General features: G+C 34.5%; 2 protein-coding genes across 2 annotated transcripts in view; one reads left to right on the top strand and one right to left on the bottom strand.

Moving 5' to 3' along the window:
• Nucleotides 1–17,653, top strand: part of LOC136797725 (general transcription factor 3C polypeptide 1-like) — a 63,218-nt gene that overhangs the window by 258 nt on the left and 45,307 nt on the right. The window contains exons 2-6 of the mRNA XM_067054311.1: nt 460–638; nt 1,151–1,314; nt 2,737–2,861; nt 4,837–4,955; nt 5,738–5,944. Coding sequence (XP_066910412.1) covers nt 460–638; nt 1,151–1,314; nt 2,737–2,861; nt 4,837–4,955; nt 5,738–5,944 — 794 coding nt within the window. The remainder of the gene's footprint in view (nt 1–459; nt 639–1,150; nt 1,315–2,736; nt 2,862–4,836; nt 4,956–5,737; nt 5,945–17,653) is intronic.
• Nucleotides 11,332–16,894, bottom strand: LOC136797732 (uncharacterized). Its single transcript, XM_067054320.1, has 3 exons — nt 16,789–16,894; nt 13,893–13,941; nt 11,332–12,704 (listed from the first exon to the last, which is right to left on the bottom strand). Exons 1-3 carry the CDS (start codon nt 16,873–16,875, stop codon nt 12,271–12,273), a joined length of 570 nt encoding a protein of 189 aa, XP_066910421.1. The 5' UTR covers nt 16,876–16,894; the 3' UTR covers nt 11,332–12,270.

The following is a 17,653-nucleotide window of genomic DNA, read 5'->3' as shown; positions in this document are numbered from 1 at the left end:
CTCCACTTACCTTTGATCCTTCTCTTATAATTAATACGAATATTGTTTTCTACACGTATACCAAACATCATCTTGAGTTATTTATGAGGTGCAAGGCTTTGTATTTGAACTTTAGATTAAAAACCTTAAATTAAAAAATTAGGTCTATTTTCAACGTTTTTGAGCACTTGCTGAAAGTTACTTTTTTATTCAAATGAACGTAACTTTTGATCTAATGAATTGAGTTTAATAAATGGAACAACAAAATTTAAGTTTATCTTTTTTCTTTTTCAATGAAATAAGAATGGTTCTTTTACAAATTTTAGATTTCGAGAAAACTAATTTTAAAGGGAGAAACTTTTTTGTGGCGCACCCGGTCTTCTAGTGGTTAATCGATTTGACACAGGCATACAGACGAATTCAGTCTACCCCTTTGAAAAAAGTTCAGATTTGATTACTTTTTCACGTGTCTTCAAATAGGTGTTTCTATCAACAAACTATGGGAATTGATCGATAAAAGACAACCACCAGTTGATTGTGCAATCGATCAATGGACCAAACCTTCAATATGGGAAGATATCGTGCTGTCGGAACACATCGAATTTTATGCTGTTGACTTTAACACTGAAAAACGCCCAGGAATCCCACAAAATAAAAAGGTTAGTTCATTTTTTTGACGTAACTTGGGGTCATGTATCATAACTTTAAACATTTTAAACATAACTTTATTCGTGCTTTTATTACCTATATTGTATTAATATCCGCGAATTTTTGCCATTTTTGCGAGAATAAATCTCATGAAATTGCATAGGATCGCTGATTTGCGAAATTCAATCCATAAGCAATGTTTGAAATCAGATTTTTTTTAGCGTAATATACACTTTAAATTTGCTATGAATGTCTATCAAGCAAGTTGAAAATGAAAAATTAAACGCTATTTGGCCATTCCGAGGAATTACCAAACACGATTGGTATCGATGCCCGATTGAACCGCCTCTATGGGTGCTATTAAATGTTGCATGGATCGTGGTGCTCCTAGGTCCCTACTGGCCCTATCCAGTCAATGAGCGTGACGTAACGTACACGCCTTCCTCAGGAATGGCCGAACTGTGTTAAAACGTTCCTGAAGTTTTTCTCAAGATATTGGTTATGTACTTTCAATTTTTTACAGGAAGAGAGAGTTGCTAAGAAAATGCCACCGAATTGGATCAACGATTATCGAACGGGAATCATGGGATATTGTCAGTCCTATTTCTATAGAGATTGCGTGACCGATGTCATCCGAAATGAAAAAGACCGCTCGGTGAAAATGACCTACATTGAAGCTGTTGAAAAGTAAGAATAGATTTATTTTCATTACAACAATATTTTTACTGAGATAGGGTGATTCAAAAAACACCGCACCCCTTGAAATTTTGACTTAATTCTTTTCTGTTTATAATATCGCCATGAAACCTATAACACTCAAACTCTAATAGATTTGGAGCCTACACGTGAGAACCTATGGTGCTCTGTTGAGACCAAAATGTTTGAATAGAAATAAATTCAATGAACTGAATAACAAGCAACTTCTGATTCTTCATATATTACACTGAAAATGTATGGAATGATTAACTTATTTGAAAATGGATTTGTTCCGATTTGTTACTGTTTAACTGCGCATAATCAGTGACCTTTAATAATAATACCATGGACTAAAAATATTTGATCGGAGTTCTTTTTTGAAAGCACAGAATGTAACGTGGTGTCTAACGCCACGTCTAACGTCTTTCCTATTACTATATAGTTCTCACACGGCCCGAATTCCTGAACATAATTGAGTTTGTTTAAAATGCTGGTTCACTACTTTTTGCAGTCAAATGCTTGTTTTATTGAAGGTCATGAAATATAAAATAGAAGCAATGTATATATGTACTACTATCAAGGGTTGAAACATTATTGAGATTTTCGGCTATTTAAACATTTTTTTGGAATTTAGAAGGTCAGACGAGAATAGAAATTTCAGCATATCCGCCGATTTCATTGTTATCTAGCATCCAGATTGTGAAATTTTCATCCGACACGCTAAAGCTTTGAAGCTCGGGAAAATTTTCAACATCTGGAAGGTTTAGATTACAGAATTTTGCAAGACCGCGTCAAGGATTTTGGTCCGCTCCTTTAGGGCTTTAGCGTGGGTGGCCGCCAATCCGCCATCGGAATGTCAGATATTATTTCATTGGATATTTTGATTTTAAAGGGGATTAGCGTTATTTGAACACTTTTTGAGCTTTTGGATCCTGAGATCCTAAGGTCCTCATGAAGTTGTATGTCTAATTACTCAGAGCTAAAACTCTACATTCCAGAAGTAGAATTAGGGTTGTTAAAATGATTAGTGGCTTTTTAGTAGTGATAAAGGTGGGTTTGTTTCACCAAAGACAGTGCTATATGTAAAGGAGTAATATAATAATGATGAGTCAAAACTTGTTTTTTAAAATGTAGAACTTAAAGTTTCATGCTTCCAATCATCAGCTACATATGATACAAGTTTGATCTAATTGAAAAAATATTTAAAACTCAAACATTTCTAGAATCGACAAGTCGTAAAAATTAATGAGTAATTAGAAAAAATAAAATAATAATTCCCATGTGAGCAGCCCTGTCCAGTCTTCTGTTTTATAATGCTTGGCTTTTTAAAAATTTGCAAGGAATTCCTCTCTTTTTTCTCAAATATTTTGATCATGATTGTAGATTTAATTATTAATCCTCATTTCTCGATAGATGGGGTGACGAACTTCACCTGGTAGCATCTCAAGGATGTCGTCAACGCATATTGTTTGGCAACAACTATCCACCTATCATTGAAGAGGTCACAGCACCTAGATTTATCATTCTCGAAATCATAGGTTTGTCATTCGTCTATTCACACATCCAATGTTACCAAGTTTTATGTATCTACCTTATTACACAAATATTACTAGGCAAGTATTTAACGGCCTTGAAATTTGCACGATCTGAAACTAAAACAAATTTTTCTGCCTTTTCAAGGAAACAGCTGCTGGTTTTAATTAAGGGGGTTTTTATTAACATGAAATTTTTCAATTTGTGTTAAAAAATGACTAGTGATATTCGTGTAATAAGGCTTCTAGTGCTTTGGAACAATTAAATTTCATTGACTAACAAAACCGAATATTGTAAAAGTGCTGATATAGCGTCGTCCCCAGTCAGTTTAGGATGTACAACAATGAAAAGTAAACGTATCTGCTGCAGAAGAAACAGCCATAAGCTAGCCATTATATCTTGGATTCTAATTCAAAATGAACAATTTTTATGAATAACTTGCTTTGACATACCGTATTACTTCGAATAAACGCCCCGGGCGTTATTAAATATTTTGATTTTAGGAGAAGCGAATAAACGGTTTAAAAGACGTTTAAAAGAAGGGGTGTTTATTAAATAATTTGCATTTAAGATCACCTTTAGAGAGAATCAATACCCTAATTTGTCTATATTAATCTTTTAGCCCGAATATCCCTGTTTAAAAACATAAAGTTGTGTCAAAATTACTTTATCAGTTGTGAAGATGCTACAAATTTTAATTAACGAATATGTATCTTTGATTTTATTTAAACACTTTCTTGATGCTTGAAGCCACTTGTTTCAAATAAACGCCTCTCCTAGAGAGGTATTGATGTAAATGGAGAACATTTTCAACTCTCACTGAACAAGTTAGGTTCGGGTCCTTTTATAACCAGCACATATCCTCGCAAGCTTTGAAATGAAATGAATTCACCGATGATTCACTAATCTCAATCACATATCTGTTTTTTTTTTTCGAAATTGTTGCTAACAACTGGGGCATAGAATGGTAGATCGGATTGGAAATTTGTTCTGAAAATGGAGAAGAACTTTCAATGATCTACACGTTTTTTATAAGAACAAACTATGTAAGAACATAAGGCTTCCATGGCCAAAATTTCTTAGGAAAATGAACAAAAATGCATCTGAAGGCTTCAAAAATTTTTGAAGATGTTCTTATAATAAAAAAACGTTTACACATTGTGTTTGACCCTAACCTCTGGTGCATATTGGATTCATGTAGTATCTTGGATACAGTGATCCTTAAATCGAACCCGCATGAGGAACACAATTTTGTTCGAGTTAAGAAAATTTCGAATTAAGGTATCCTTAACTGAAGGGACGAGAAGAATTGTTCGAGTTAAGGACACATGCGAGTTACAGAAGTGCAAGTCAATACAACTCTACTGTATCACACTCTATAGTCAATCCGCTTTATGTTTGCACTTGCTCTTGCTACCATGTGGAAGCAAATCATTCTTTCCTTACGCTGAAATTGTTTACTTACGTATCCTAGCTAAATACTTAAGGGTCACAATTAAAACGAATAGACTTTTAAATGCAACGTCTGAGTTTTTGAGTACTTTGAGTAAGTCAGGTCAGCTAACTAGTGATACTTTCGATAAATAAAAACCGTTTTCAATATATAGAAATCCAGAGAAATCCCTTAAAAAAAAAAAACTTTTGCAAAGTGGCTAATAAAATTCAACCGTATCCTTGTAAGTAAATCTGTGACCGCAGTCGGAGGCGACCCGAAGGCTCCTCTTTCGATAGCTATCTACCGGAAGTTAGGGGACGGCCCCACTCTTTCTCCCTGGATCGCTCCACTTACACCCTTGACCCGTCACTTAATTGCTAAGCATCAATCAGAGAGGCATCAAGTACCATTTTGGGTATCTTTGGTATGACCCGGCTGGGGGATGAACCCACAACCTTGCGCACCGTAGCCGGATACTCTACCACTGCACTAAGGTCGCTTTGTGCCGTATTCTTAACGTTGTTTCCATGTTCTTCATTTCGTAGGACGATCTCGTTGGGAAGGCTTCATGCAGGCAGATTTTCAACGTTTGTTTGGTATGGATTCGAGAACGTCATTTCATCACGTCAAAGTATTGATTCAACTTCACCTCATGACCAAACAGGTTAGTGTATTCAAACATCGCTGCTATTTATGATATTCATGATGTAATCTTTTTTACGGAAATATCCCGGTTCTAGCCAGTAGTAGCAAATTTTAACTAGACAAAAGTTGTATAATATTTGCCACTACTGGACAAAGACTGGGGTCTATCCGTAGAAACATTACGTCGTGAATATCATGACTCACGAACCAATCTGAAAACTAATGACTGGGACAACTAAGATTTTTTCTTGAGAAAAATGAAATTCATCTTTAGACGTAGCTTAGAGCCTCTTTGCTTGGAGGGTCAAGGCTCCACCGATCTCAAAGTTTAAGGTCAGCTAAATAGAAAGATTTTTAGTTTTCTGGGCCACAAATTTTGAGATTGACCCTTTTGCCGTGATAGCAGTGATATGCCGCCCTTCTCACCGCGTGTATGCTGGTCTTACAGAATGATATTTTGGTTTTGGAAAAGGTGGTTCCATTGGTGTTTCCTTTGCTAACTTTTTTGTTAGAGCACTTTTTTTAAGAACACCATTTTTCCTCAATTACTAAAAATGACTAAAGATAACTATGACTCAATTATGGACGAAAACCAAAAAGTCAATTTGAAACAGTTTGAGCCTCATATTTCAGAGCTGGTGGAGAAAATGCTGAGAGTAAGCCCTTTTTCACGACTAAGAAAATTCTCAAAACAAAAGCAATCAATAAAAATCGCTTGAAATTAACTCTATTCATGGTGTTCTAAAAAAGATTTATAGCTCAAGACCCTTTTCTATTTGTAATTTTTTATGTTTATTTCAGAGTGTGCTTGTCAAAAATAACAAGAATTGTCCGGTCGGTGGTAAAGTGGAGCCACCACGGTGCTCCAAAGTGTTGCACCTGCGTCAGTTTTCCAGTGTGTTCACTAATCAAATACAGCGGACCGCACAGCGGATTTGTTCGATTTTAGAAGAGGCGCCAGATCAAACGATCGAGAGAAATCAATTGAAGGAAATGTGCTCAGTGCAGGTATCTTTAATTTCTTTTCTTATTGCTGTATGTCTATCTGTCTGTATGTCTGTTATTTCTGACTACGTTATATGTTCCACAATCTCGTATATACGGAGAAAATTGGTTTTTCTTGGATAAAATATCTATCCACCTGTCTGTTTGCCTATCTGTTTATCTGCATTTCTTCTATCTGTTCGCTCAGGAAAGAGTAGAATAAAAAAAATTATCAAATGTGTTATTATTCACCACCTGCAATTTGAATCTTAAATATTTTGGTCAGCATACCCAGGGTTGTACATTTTTCCTGGTGTCAATGTGTGATACTTTGATACAGAAAGTCATGTGATGTACTTCTTAACTAATAAGATTCTAATCATAATCGAGCGGAAAACAATGATTATTCATGACGTCATGCCATTGAAAATAAACAATTACATTCTGTCCGTTTTAGCCAAGTTTGGCATTTTTGGCTAATCCAAAGAGTTTTGGCAAATTTATCAAGTAAAATAAATTTTCTGTCTAAAATTAAATTCTATCATGATGTGCCATGATAGTGGCACCTGATAGTGCCAACGCAAACATTATGGTCTAGTCCTGAAGCATACACGTAGACATGGCTGGAACCATAAAGTAAGCTAAACTAACTGTTGTCTTTGTTTGATTGTTTGAAAAGGATTTTCAAAAAAAATTGACGTGTCATCGGCTTAGGGGTCACCTAAAATATTTGGCAACCAGGAGTTACCTAAATCTTAGGGGTCACCTGAATTCTTAGGGGGCACCTAAAACCTGCTGCCAAGCCATGCTAGACTTTAACATGGAAAAAACTTTGTTGAAGTGAACACATCGCACAAAACAATGTTTGAGAATTACAGAAAATTAGTGAGCAAAAATTCACTAATAGTATCAACACAAGCATTATAGCTTGGCTTTGAAGCATACACGGGGACGTTATAGTACTGAATTGCGCTTCCAGTTCCACTCTTAATTTCTTCACCGGCAACGACCAACAAATTTTGGTAAACTCCTCCACTTATATATCGCTGGTAAACTTCTAAGTCATACTCTTTACCCAATTCGATATTGATTGTTGTTGCATTGGGTTTGCCAGAGTAAAAAACATATAACACTGGATCGGTTTTTCTATAGAGGACGGTCAGCACTGAATATACATCTTTTCCGACACCAATGATATTACACCATTCCACCCCAGCATCTCCAGTCATCTTGAATTTGAGTTTGACAGACCACTCGGTTGATAATCTTTGAATTGTAGCGAGTTTTGTGTTGTGTCGCATGGTCGTATAATAAATTAATTAATAATTTGCAGAATAACTATGAAGATAAACTTTATTCTTTTATCCGAATCATAAAAAAAGCGAAGTAAGTAGAAAAATAATTTCAAGACGAATATAGTCATTTTTTTCCAAAATAATGGATGTTTTTTTTTGCTCACGAAGTCTTGAATATGAAAGAATATTTCAAGCGCATGAAACTTTAATGGTCACGCTCACGTAGATATCAATTATGTATGTGTTAAATGCATAACCAGGTAGGTCCCTAAAAGTATCACTTGTTCTACTCTAACTTTCTTTTTCAATTATTAAAGACAATCTTTATTTTGAAATTACGAAGCAGTAGTTTAGTGATTATCTCCATCAATTCGTCGGGTTCCAATATCGGTTTTGGGATTCACTTGATAGTGTATTACCCCGATACTCCACGATTACTCTACTATCCTATAAGTTAAAAGGCCTACCTTATTGGAACTAATTTTCGTGGGAACTAATATTCGGGGTTGAAAAAAAAAATCGCGATTTTTCCAAAAAACTGCGAAAAACGCTAAAATTAATTCCTGCGAAAATTAATTCCAATAAGGTATGTCCACTGCACTGGCGAATTTATTTCTCTTCTCTTTTCCTTTTTATTTTGAAAATTATAATAATTCAGTTCCTCCTCCGCAGCGTGTTTAATAATTGCTTCAAATTGAATTACAGTTGACGCTCTCTAATTCGACGCTCTACAATTCGATAGGCTCCCTTATTCGATGAAATTTAAAGTCCCCGTCAACAGAAAACTTTCATAAACGACGCTCCCTTATTCATAAGCTCACTTATTCGATGAAAATCCAATTCCCCTTATAGATCGAATTAGAGAGCGTCAACTGTAAATCAAGAAAACCATAAAATATCGTTCAAAAGGTTCCATCTATAAGTTTCATGCGTTATAAACGATGAAATTATCGAACGTTGTAACTTTGACTTTCGTAGTCTTCCTGTCAAGGACTATTTAGTGATTAAAGTAAAGACCTCCACTTTCCTTTTATCGATGATGTCTATTAAACATGTCGCTTCGTGTCGCCAGAGCCGCGATAGAACAAGGCTTCGATATTTGAGAAAAGACGTACCTTTTTTAGGGGTTCTAGACTGCGTGCATCCCAAAAATTATTTTTTTAATTATTTTTTTTATAACAAAATATATCTGGGAGATGCTGACAGCGTAAGTTTTCTCTTTCTTTATCTCAATCAATTTTTACAGCTATTCGCCCCCTATTTTACTGGCCATTGGCTTGGGTGTTGAGGTTTCATGAAGGAACTTTTGACTTTCCCATCAAGAATAAAGAAATAATCATCGACACCTCCTCATACTTTAGGCTTACAAACTTTTGCGAGCAGAAACTTTTGCGAGGTCGAAAAATCGCGAGATCTACGACATTTACTTTCGCAAATTTGACAAAAAAAGCTTTTTCGCAAACATAAAATTTCGCGAATGAAGTATATTTTTAGTAGAAAATTCAAGTTTTCGGTGCATAAAACTGTGTTTTGATCGCTCAAATGTATTCAAACCACAATTGATGGACTTTTGCATAATATCTATACTAAATCTTATCCTTGTTATCATCAAAAAGGAAAATTTGAGTAGATTTTCTTTCAGATTTATTTTCGCGATACCCTTTTCAAGAATTTTCAAAGACATTTACTTTCGCGAAAAGGGCTAAAATTCGCGAAAGATTCTGCTCGCGAAAGTTTGTACGCCTAAAGTATTTCGTATTGTTGGTGAACTTCCAAGTCTTATATTCTTTATCCAATTGTATATTGCTTTGATGAGAATTACTTGGGAAATACACGAAAAGCGTTTTGTTGATTTTTCCTATTGCTTTCGAAACTTTCGAATGACGTTGTTGACAACCAGAAGTGAAACCAGTCCACGAACTAGTTCTTAAAACTGGACACGTTGGTGGTTTAAAACCATGTCGAACTTATCAGGGGAAGAGATTTGTAATTGTTTTTTAACGAGCGTTGCACCTTTTCGCATGTTTCCGACGTACTTGCTCTATTACCGAGTTTATGTATCGGAAGATATCGAGGGCGACGGTAAGTGAAATAATACAAACAAAGTCGGTCGATAGTTGATGTACGGCTCTATATCGCCTTCGCTCACCTAAACAGACGTCGAGTAAAGGGAACGGTGATTTCGGAGACATGTCAAATTTGCTTTGTACCGTCCCCCTAGATTTATCTCGAATACATAAACTTGCTATTGTCTAAAATTCGCCAGACAAGATGATTGGTTCTCGCCATGCATATTTTTAGGAACCTGAAAGAAAATGAACGAGTGGGATACACGCTTTTTTTTATAAGAATACACTTTATAAGAATGTCCATGATAAAAATGGTCAAAAAATTAAGAATAACACTAAGAATATCACCATTATGGAATTTTGCTACTCAAGCTAAGAATGCCATTTTCAGCATTTTCAATTATAAAAAATGACAATTGCCCCCAGGTAAGTCTCACTCCTTTCATAAAAGTGCCAATTTATGCTTGAGACGTATGTACTAAATGTTAAATCTAGTCTGAATTATGATCTAAGAATGCTGTAACGATATTTTAGGATGATTTTCCCAAGAAAGTTAAGAATATCCACGATGAAATGAATTTACACCATTCTTATAAAAAAAGGCGTGTACTTTCTCATCGTGATCAAGATGTTTCGTTCTATGTCCTTCTGTGTTATGCTGAAAAGTTTTCCCTGCCTTTTTATAAGAACGCGAGGCTCAAATTTGGCCAATAAACGGATCAAGTAAAAGTAAAATAACCTTATGGCAGGAAAAAGTGCAATAATCGGGGAAAATGGAAATATATTCGGCTATATATCACAGGTTAATACTTCAAGAGTGCTCTACAAAGGTGAAGGAGCATGATACAAATTTTCAGAAAGAAAATACACAATTTGCTTCACAGTACTTTAAGTTTCATATTAATACAATCATACGGGATACAATACGGGATATATATAGTGAAGATCAGAGATCTGACCTCAAGGAGAGCAACTTTTGAAAATACTAAATAAAATAAAAATGAAACATAAAGAGAAACTAATATTTTCATATGAAACAATCTTCTCGGTAAAAACATTGTGAATTTTGATATCAGAAGTGAAATATCAACGATGTAACTTCATTTTATTTTTATTTTACTTGACAATATATTTCGATACTTTTGTATCATCATCAGGTCTAAAAAATAAATAAAGATAAAAGTTAAAAACAGTAAAACTGCTTGCTAAAAAACTTCAGTATTTACACGTCAAATACTCTCTATATCAACTCAACTCAAAGAATGAGCTCAAATTTTCAAACGCCAGTTGTAAGAATTCAAAACTGGCATGTGATAATTGATCAATCATCCCATGATAATTGATCATTTATCCCATGACAATTCAAATTCTCAAGACAAGCGTTCTACTTTTGAACTCATCCTTTGTGTTTAAAGTTGTTACCATCATTGAAAACACCTGTTGAAAAAGAATACAAAAGTTGGGTAGTTTATCAGATAAATTGTTCACGCTGTCAGTCGTGTTATGTTGGGCAAACAGCCAGACATCTACTATCCCGTATTCGAGAGCACATGAATGCTAATACACCAGTGGGAAGCCATTTTCGTAGCTGTAATGTTGAACTTAAAATGGATGATGTCAAAATAATTGCACAATCAGCTAAATAGGAATTTCATCTTATGGCCCTTGAGGCCTTATGCATTCAAGCCATTAAGCCTTCTTTAAACACAAAGGATGAGTTCAAAAGTAGAACGCTTGTCTTGAGAATTTGAATTGTCATGGGATAAATGATCAATTATCATGGGATGATTGATCAATTATCACATGCCAGTTTTGAATTCTTACAACTGGCGTTTGAAAATTTGAGCTCATTCTTTGAGTTGAGTTGATATAGAGAGTATTTGACGTGTAAATACTGAAGTTTTTTAGCAAGCAGTTTTACTGTTTTTAACTTTTATCTTTATTTATTTTTTAGACCTGATGATGATACAAAAGTATCGAAATATATTGTCAAGTAAAATAAAAATAAAATGAAGTTACATCGTTGATATTTCACTTCTGATAATATTTTCATAGTTTTTACGTTTTTTTTCTATTTTTTTGAATTTTTCTAAATATATAAATCAAACCAATCAAACATTCTGTCAAGGAATAAGAATTTTATGCGAAAAAGAGAAAACCAACAAACCAATAAAGTTTTAAACATAAAAACATAAACACAGCAATCACAAAAATACTAACACTAAAAACTACCCTAAAGCCCAACAAAAATGTAATGTCATCTGGAGTGTGACGATTCGTCATTCCTTACCCCTATTTTCATAGGGGGAGGGTATTTAACACGACCCTGACACTATTACGCTTAGAACTCTCCGAAGAGAAAAATAAAATTTTCTGACAAAGTATTATAATACATAAGTCTTTTGAAAGATCGCAAATTTTTGAGTTAAAATACCCACCAGGTCGGGTTTTATGCCTTTATGGCCAACATTGGTAATAAAACTCAACTAAAATCGTGTAAAACTGCTTGGAATGCTCACAACTTTAATACTTTTGTGTCCAGTGAAGTAGACTAGGAGAAATCGAGGAAGACGCCTTTTTGAAGAAAAAAAAAACACTAAAAATCCAAATAACAAAAAACTACTCGGAGTTGAAAAATATGATTAAGATTTTCAATTCCTTATTTTCAAATATAAACATTGCTTAATCCTTTTTTACCATCCAAAAACAATTAAATCTATTTTAAAATCCGCCTAATAAGCAAGGCCCTCTCGAAATGGTCCATTAAAAGGAAAGTAAAATGGCGGGAAAAAGAGAAGTTATCTCAAAGCCATGACTATGAATATAGAGGACATCAAGTTCTACTTTCATCGAAGATGATTTAGTTTTCTTCGTCAGGCAGGCCGTATCCCTCTTAACCCCCAAAATATCACTTTTATTTCTACGCCTTCTAGCAATTATTTATCAGGTACCTGACTCCAGATAATAATCGTACTTAAAACATGTATTACAAAAAATTAGTGAGCTTTAATTCGCTGATGGTGCCAACACATGCAGTATTATAATTATTCGAAGCGTGAATGTCGAGATCATAGTATTGTTCGCCAAAATCAGCGTACTCCTGGCTACTGATTTCTTCTCCATCAAAAATGATGGAACGTTTGTAAACGCCTCCACCTTGGTAACGCTGATGAGCTTGAATTGTGTATTCTTTTTTCAATTGTATAGACATATCGCAAGGCCACCCCTTTCTCATGTACATGCGAAGTTTACCTTTGGATTTCATGTAGAAGAGAACAAGTATTGCTGATCTAGAGTCGTCAATCGTTATAATATCGCAAGTCCTGTTGCCTGTGGCCAGTTTCAATTCGAGTTCGACAGACCACTCGGTTGATAATCTTTGGATCGTGCCGTATAATGCACCCTTTTTGATTTGTGTTTCTAAAAAAAGGTTAATTTTTTATAAAAAGCAGACGCACCTCTTATGCTGACAAAGCAGAATTAACAATGAAAATATTTTTTTCTCGGCGGCGCGAGAAGGAGAGCGGATATCGCTGTTTCTTTTGTAAGAATGATGTGTAAACAAATGGTTAAGATTGAATGGTGTCCTTTAATTTTGAACTGGAAAAACTGAATAATAAAAAAGAAATTAAACCAAAATTTGGGAGTTTCTAAACGTCGACCGGCGACCACGACCGCCGACCACAACCAGCGACCAGATAAATTTGGGTTATCGAGTTTTTTTCCCTTTCTCCAACGTAGAGTGTCTCTCCTACTCTCGGGTACATAATAGCCGTCCCCCCCCCGCTTATTAATTTTTGGGAAAATGTTTTTGAAAGTTCCCTTTTTTGTCCTAATTTTGCTGTATTAGCCTCCTTTTCAAATATTTTCCACCCATGACATTTTTATTCCAACCCCCCCCCCCCGCTTATTAAATTTTGAGATTTTTTCCAACCCCCCTGCTTATTCCAACCCCCGGCTATTAGGTACCCGAGAGTAATCATTTGAATATATAGATCATATTGAAGAGTAAGCTCACCCCTATCTCATCTATTTAAAAGTTTAAAGCCACGTGCAAAATACGTAACGACGCTCTTGATTATGGTGTCGATTTCTATCCTTTTGTATTATCAGCATCACAATAATTAGTGGCACAAAATTTTTTGAAAATGGTTTGAGAAGCTTTGTATTTCATCATCAGATTGTTATTTCTGGCGAAATTAGTCATTTTGTCAGCATAAAGACAATAGGATAATTGATTAGATTCGTATCTCTAAAACTGGTCTTCCCAATTTTTTCCTACTGACAAGTTCTATCTATTCATACTAAAGGCATCTCATTCAGCATAATTAAAATATTCAGTGTAACAAAGCTTACAGACATCATACTTAATGGCCCTGTCAATATTTTAATCAAATAGTGTCACTTTGTCAAGAAAATGACTGGTCGCTTCAAAGGTCATATTTTAATATTCTGACGACTTGATTTCAACATTCTCTACGATCGAGAGAACAGATAAACTCAATAACCCAAATTTATCTGGTCGCCGGTCGTGGTCGCTGGTCGTGGTCACCATTTGTGGTCGATGTTTAGAAACTCCCTAAAATTTCACGTGTTCAGGTCTCTTACCTTTGTCTATGAAGACAGTGGGTTCGACGCCGTGCATATTTTGTGGAACCTGAAACAAAAAATAAAATGAAATTGTTTTACAGGCAAAATTTTAACACGAATTTTAGCCCGCCAGCCCGTTGTAAAGAAAGGAAAAGAAAAATTACAGTATGTGGCCCCCAAAACGGTGATCAAATTTGAAAGTTCTCTCAAATCTAGAGGAAAAGAGATTTTACAAAAATTTTTGCTGCATGAAAACCTTTAACATCTCTACTTTATTTCCTGGAAGTTCTTTTTCAAAATTTTCAATTTCAACAATATTTTTCAATCGCTTAAAGATGGGTAGCTTTTTTCTAATGGCCCCCAAAACGGAGGTTTGAAATTTTAGCGATTTCTCGAGATATCTTTAAGATATGAATACAAAATTTTGACCATAGTTTTGAAATATGATTTAGAGGGTTTTGGGCATAAATTTATTTGATAAAATTTTTACAGTATAGCCCTGGTTGTCAAAATGCAGGTTTGGGGCCCCCAAAACGGAGGGGTAATTAATATCAAATTACTAAGCCCAGTGGTAAAAGGGGGAAAAACTATGAACATATTTGTGTTTTCCCTTAGATTTACGACCCGATGGATGTAAAATTTATCATTTTTATGAAATATTTCAAGATTTTCGATATTGCAAAGTCCAAACTGAAAATTTAGAAATTTTCAAAATGATAATTTTGATTTAACAGCTTCTTAATCACGTTTTTGAAAACCAATCTCTTTTGAAAATAGTTCCATTCATGTATGGAATAAGCTGTGAAAATTTTAGAAAAAAAGCTTAACTGAAACTGAAAATATTAAGCTTTAAAGATATTTTTCTCCTATATTTTGCAAAAAAATGACAGAATTTGCCGTTTTTGCTGATTCAGCGAAAAAATTTATATACAATGTTAATTTTTTGTTATAAACTATTAACTCAAGGTGATAGGAATAGAATTCCAAGATTTTTTGCTTTTTCTCATATTTAGAATTTTTGGTTTTGTCAATGCTGATTCTAGGGCTCCGAAATACTGGTTGACCTTAAGATGCTATATCTTTTACCCAGCCTCTAAAGTCACAGATGTATTTGCATTTTCTGAACGGCATTAGGTGTAGAAAGTTTCCCATACCCCGTTTTCATAACTTATTTTCAACATCCAAGGAGCTAGAGTGAGTTATATGCAATTTTTATCTAATTTTGGTGTTAAAATATTTCCTTTAGACGCAAATATGTTATTTTGAATCTGTCTCAAACCAGCAAAAACATGCTCATTTTTAAGTATAACCATCATTCTTTCAAAATAAACAAAAATCGTTTAATTCTGATAAATCTACAAGTCAGAATCTTCATTTTAATGAAAACCTCCGTTTTGGGGGCCGTCTCCGTTTTGGGGGCCGTCTCCGTTTTGGGGGCCATATACTGTACGTCAAAACATAATATGTTTCTTTAATTCGATAACTTCTATGACTCGAATATATCCCCTTAACTCGAACAAGTTTTATGGTCCCTTCAGTTAATATGCCTCGTAAACCTTACTCCATAACTAAAAATTTCTCTAACTCGAACAAATTTGTGTTCCCCGGCCACATACGTAAGCAACAATATGGGAATTTGAGAAGGAAAACCTTCTCATGTTTTTAGGTATAATTATGGGCAAAATCATGTACCTTAAGTGGATAAAATTTTCGCGTGGACTAATTTTCGCGAGACGAAAATTTAAAGATTTCGCGTGGATTAAATTTTGCGAATCAAGGGTCTTTAAAATTTTGGCGTTGAATTAAATTTCGTGAAAAGGTCCTTCTTTATTTAATTTCGCGACTATATAAATTGTAACTAGAAAAGAGATGTGTGTTTTTTAATCGAACAAAGACAGACTCGGGTGAGTTAGGGCGTGTCTAGATTTTTAAAAATCACAAATCCCGAATCCGCGACCAATAGCACCCATTCTCAGGGATTCACTTATGGATTTTTAGATGACCTATACCTGAAGGTTTCAGGACCCGGTTGTTACGTAATTAAATATTAACCTTTATTAATTAAAGAAACTGTGAATTATGACGTCATCAAAAATTATGACGTCATAAATCGTAAATTAGCTCTAACTCTAAGTACATGTCGAATTTTCCTCAAATTTGGACCAAAGATGCATCTTAATAGTGTCAAACTTTTCAATCAAAAATATTTTGAAAATTTTGATGACGTCAGCAAAAAATGCAAAAAATCGAAAAATGCAATTTTTTGCTGACGTCATCAAATTTTTCCAACATTTTTTTTTCAAAAAGTTACATTTCAGTTAGATGCATCTTTGGTTCAAATTTGGGAAAGATTGGAGATGTATTTTAATATTATAGCGATTATACGATTCATGACGTCACCAAATTCGATCAAATTATGACGTCATGATTACAATTTCTTTAGTAATTAATTTTTAGGTTAATATTTAATTACAACCGGGTCCTGAAACCTTAAGGTATGTAATTTAGAGCCCTAGGTGGATCTCTGAATCTGGCTGCTATTGGTAGCGAAAACTTAGGGTAAACTGTTAGGTTTCTGAGACTTGCCCCAAGCCCTTCGAGGACAAAGGCACTCAAAAGATTTCAAAAAACTTCAAAGAAAGTAGTAGGTTACTAGAGTTTATAATTGAAATGAAGAGTTGAACTGGTAATATGTTTTGATTGTAAGATGTTTGATTTGTTTCTTTAACTTCGCGAACTTTTATTTTCGCGATTGTAAAATTCCAATTAATTTCGCGTGGACTAATTTTCGCGATTCAAAGGCCTTCTAAATTTTCGCGTGGACTAAATTTCGCGAAAATGACCAAAATTGACGCGAAAACCGTGAAAATTAATCCACGCGAAAATTTATCCACTTAAGGTACTTTTTCCTAACCTTTTTCCATTCCCAAGAGAATACATTTCCAATTAAATGCACCAATATCAACAAACGCCAAATCGATGATAGATTTGAAACTTCCATGTCTTTACCTGTTCACCGTTATAAGCGTGAAGTTTAAATGGTAAATTTATGATTTTTTGCTTCCTATTATTGGTTTTAAGTCTATTAATTATTAATTGTTTGTTAATCATCTTCAAATCATCAAAGAAAATAATGCAGTCAAGCGCTTGGAAAATGTTTATGGATTTGTTTATATTTTGAAAATGACAGTGTTTTCGTAAACTCAGAGTTTAAGAGATATTGAATTTAGCTATTATGATATATATATATTATGAAATTTACATTCGGCATAAAAACAAGGGTCGCAGTTGTGTTTTATCAGTTTAAATTGCATTAAAGAACCCTACTTTGTCAGCTCTAGTTTAGACGGCCGACTTTCTGCCCTGCCTATTCTATTTGTTAGAGTAGGCAGAAAGAGGGCGTAAAGTTGGCAGTTAAAATTTTTGCTTGGAAAGGTTTGAAAGAAGACATTGCATTGACGTCAAAAGAGGGCTATGCATCACTTTAGACAGCCCACTTTATGCCCACTTTAATTCACAATTAGAATAGGCAGGGCAAAAAGTGGGCCGTCTAAACTAGAGCTCACTATTCCCGCTAATAATATGTTTGCCATTTAGAATAAAAACATCCAAAACACGAGCTAGGAACGCCCAAATTTCATACTTTAAATGAAATCTTAAGTAGACTGTACTTTATGATCGCTGAAAACTTCGAGAGCTCATCCAGTGAGAAACTGTAATTTTATCCCCTCCTACAATTTTTTGGCCGAATTTACAATACGATAACCGATATTGTTTGT

Source organism: Clytia hemisphaerica, unplaced genomic scaffold, assembly GCF_902728285.1.
Source record: "Clytia hemisphaerica strain Z4C2 unplaced genomic scaffold, Clytia hemisphaerica genome assembly, whole genome shotgun sequence".
NCBI classification, from domain to species: Eukaryota; Metazoa; Cnidaria; class Hydrozoa; order Leptothecata; family Clytiidae; genus Clytia; species Clytia hemisphaerica.
Note: the sequence above shows the minus strand (reverse complement) of the source record. Positions and strands in the feature narration are given on the sequence as shown.

Bases quoted from the DNA above. Each gene is read 5' to 3' on its own strand.
- LOC136797732 (XM_067054320.1), bottom strand. From the start codon at position 16,875: ATGGAAGTTTCAAATCTATCATCGATTTGGCGTTTGTTGATATTGGTG. The intron at 13,942-16,788 runs GTTAGGAAAAAG...TTTTTGTTTCAG, and splicing joins TCTCTTGGGAATGGAAAAAG to GTTCCACAAAATATGCACGG. The intron at 12,705-13,892 runs GTAAGAGACCTG...ACCTTTTTTTAG, and splicing joins CACTGTCTTCATAGACAAAG to AAACACAAATCAAAAAGGGT.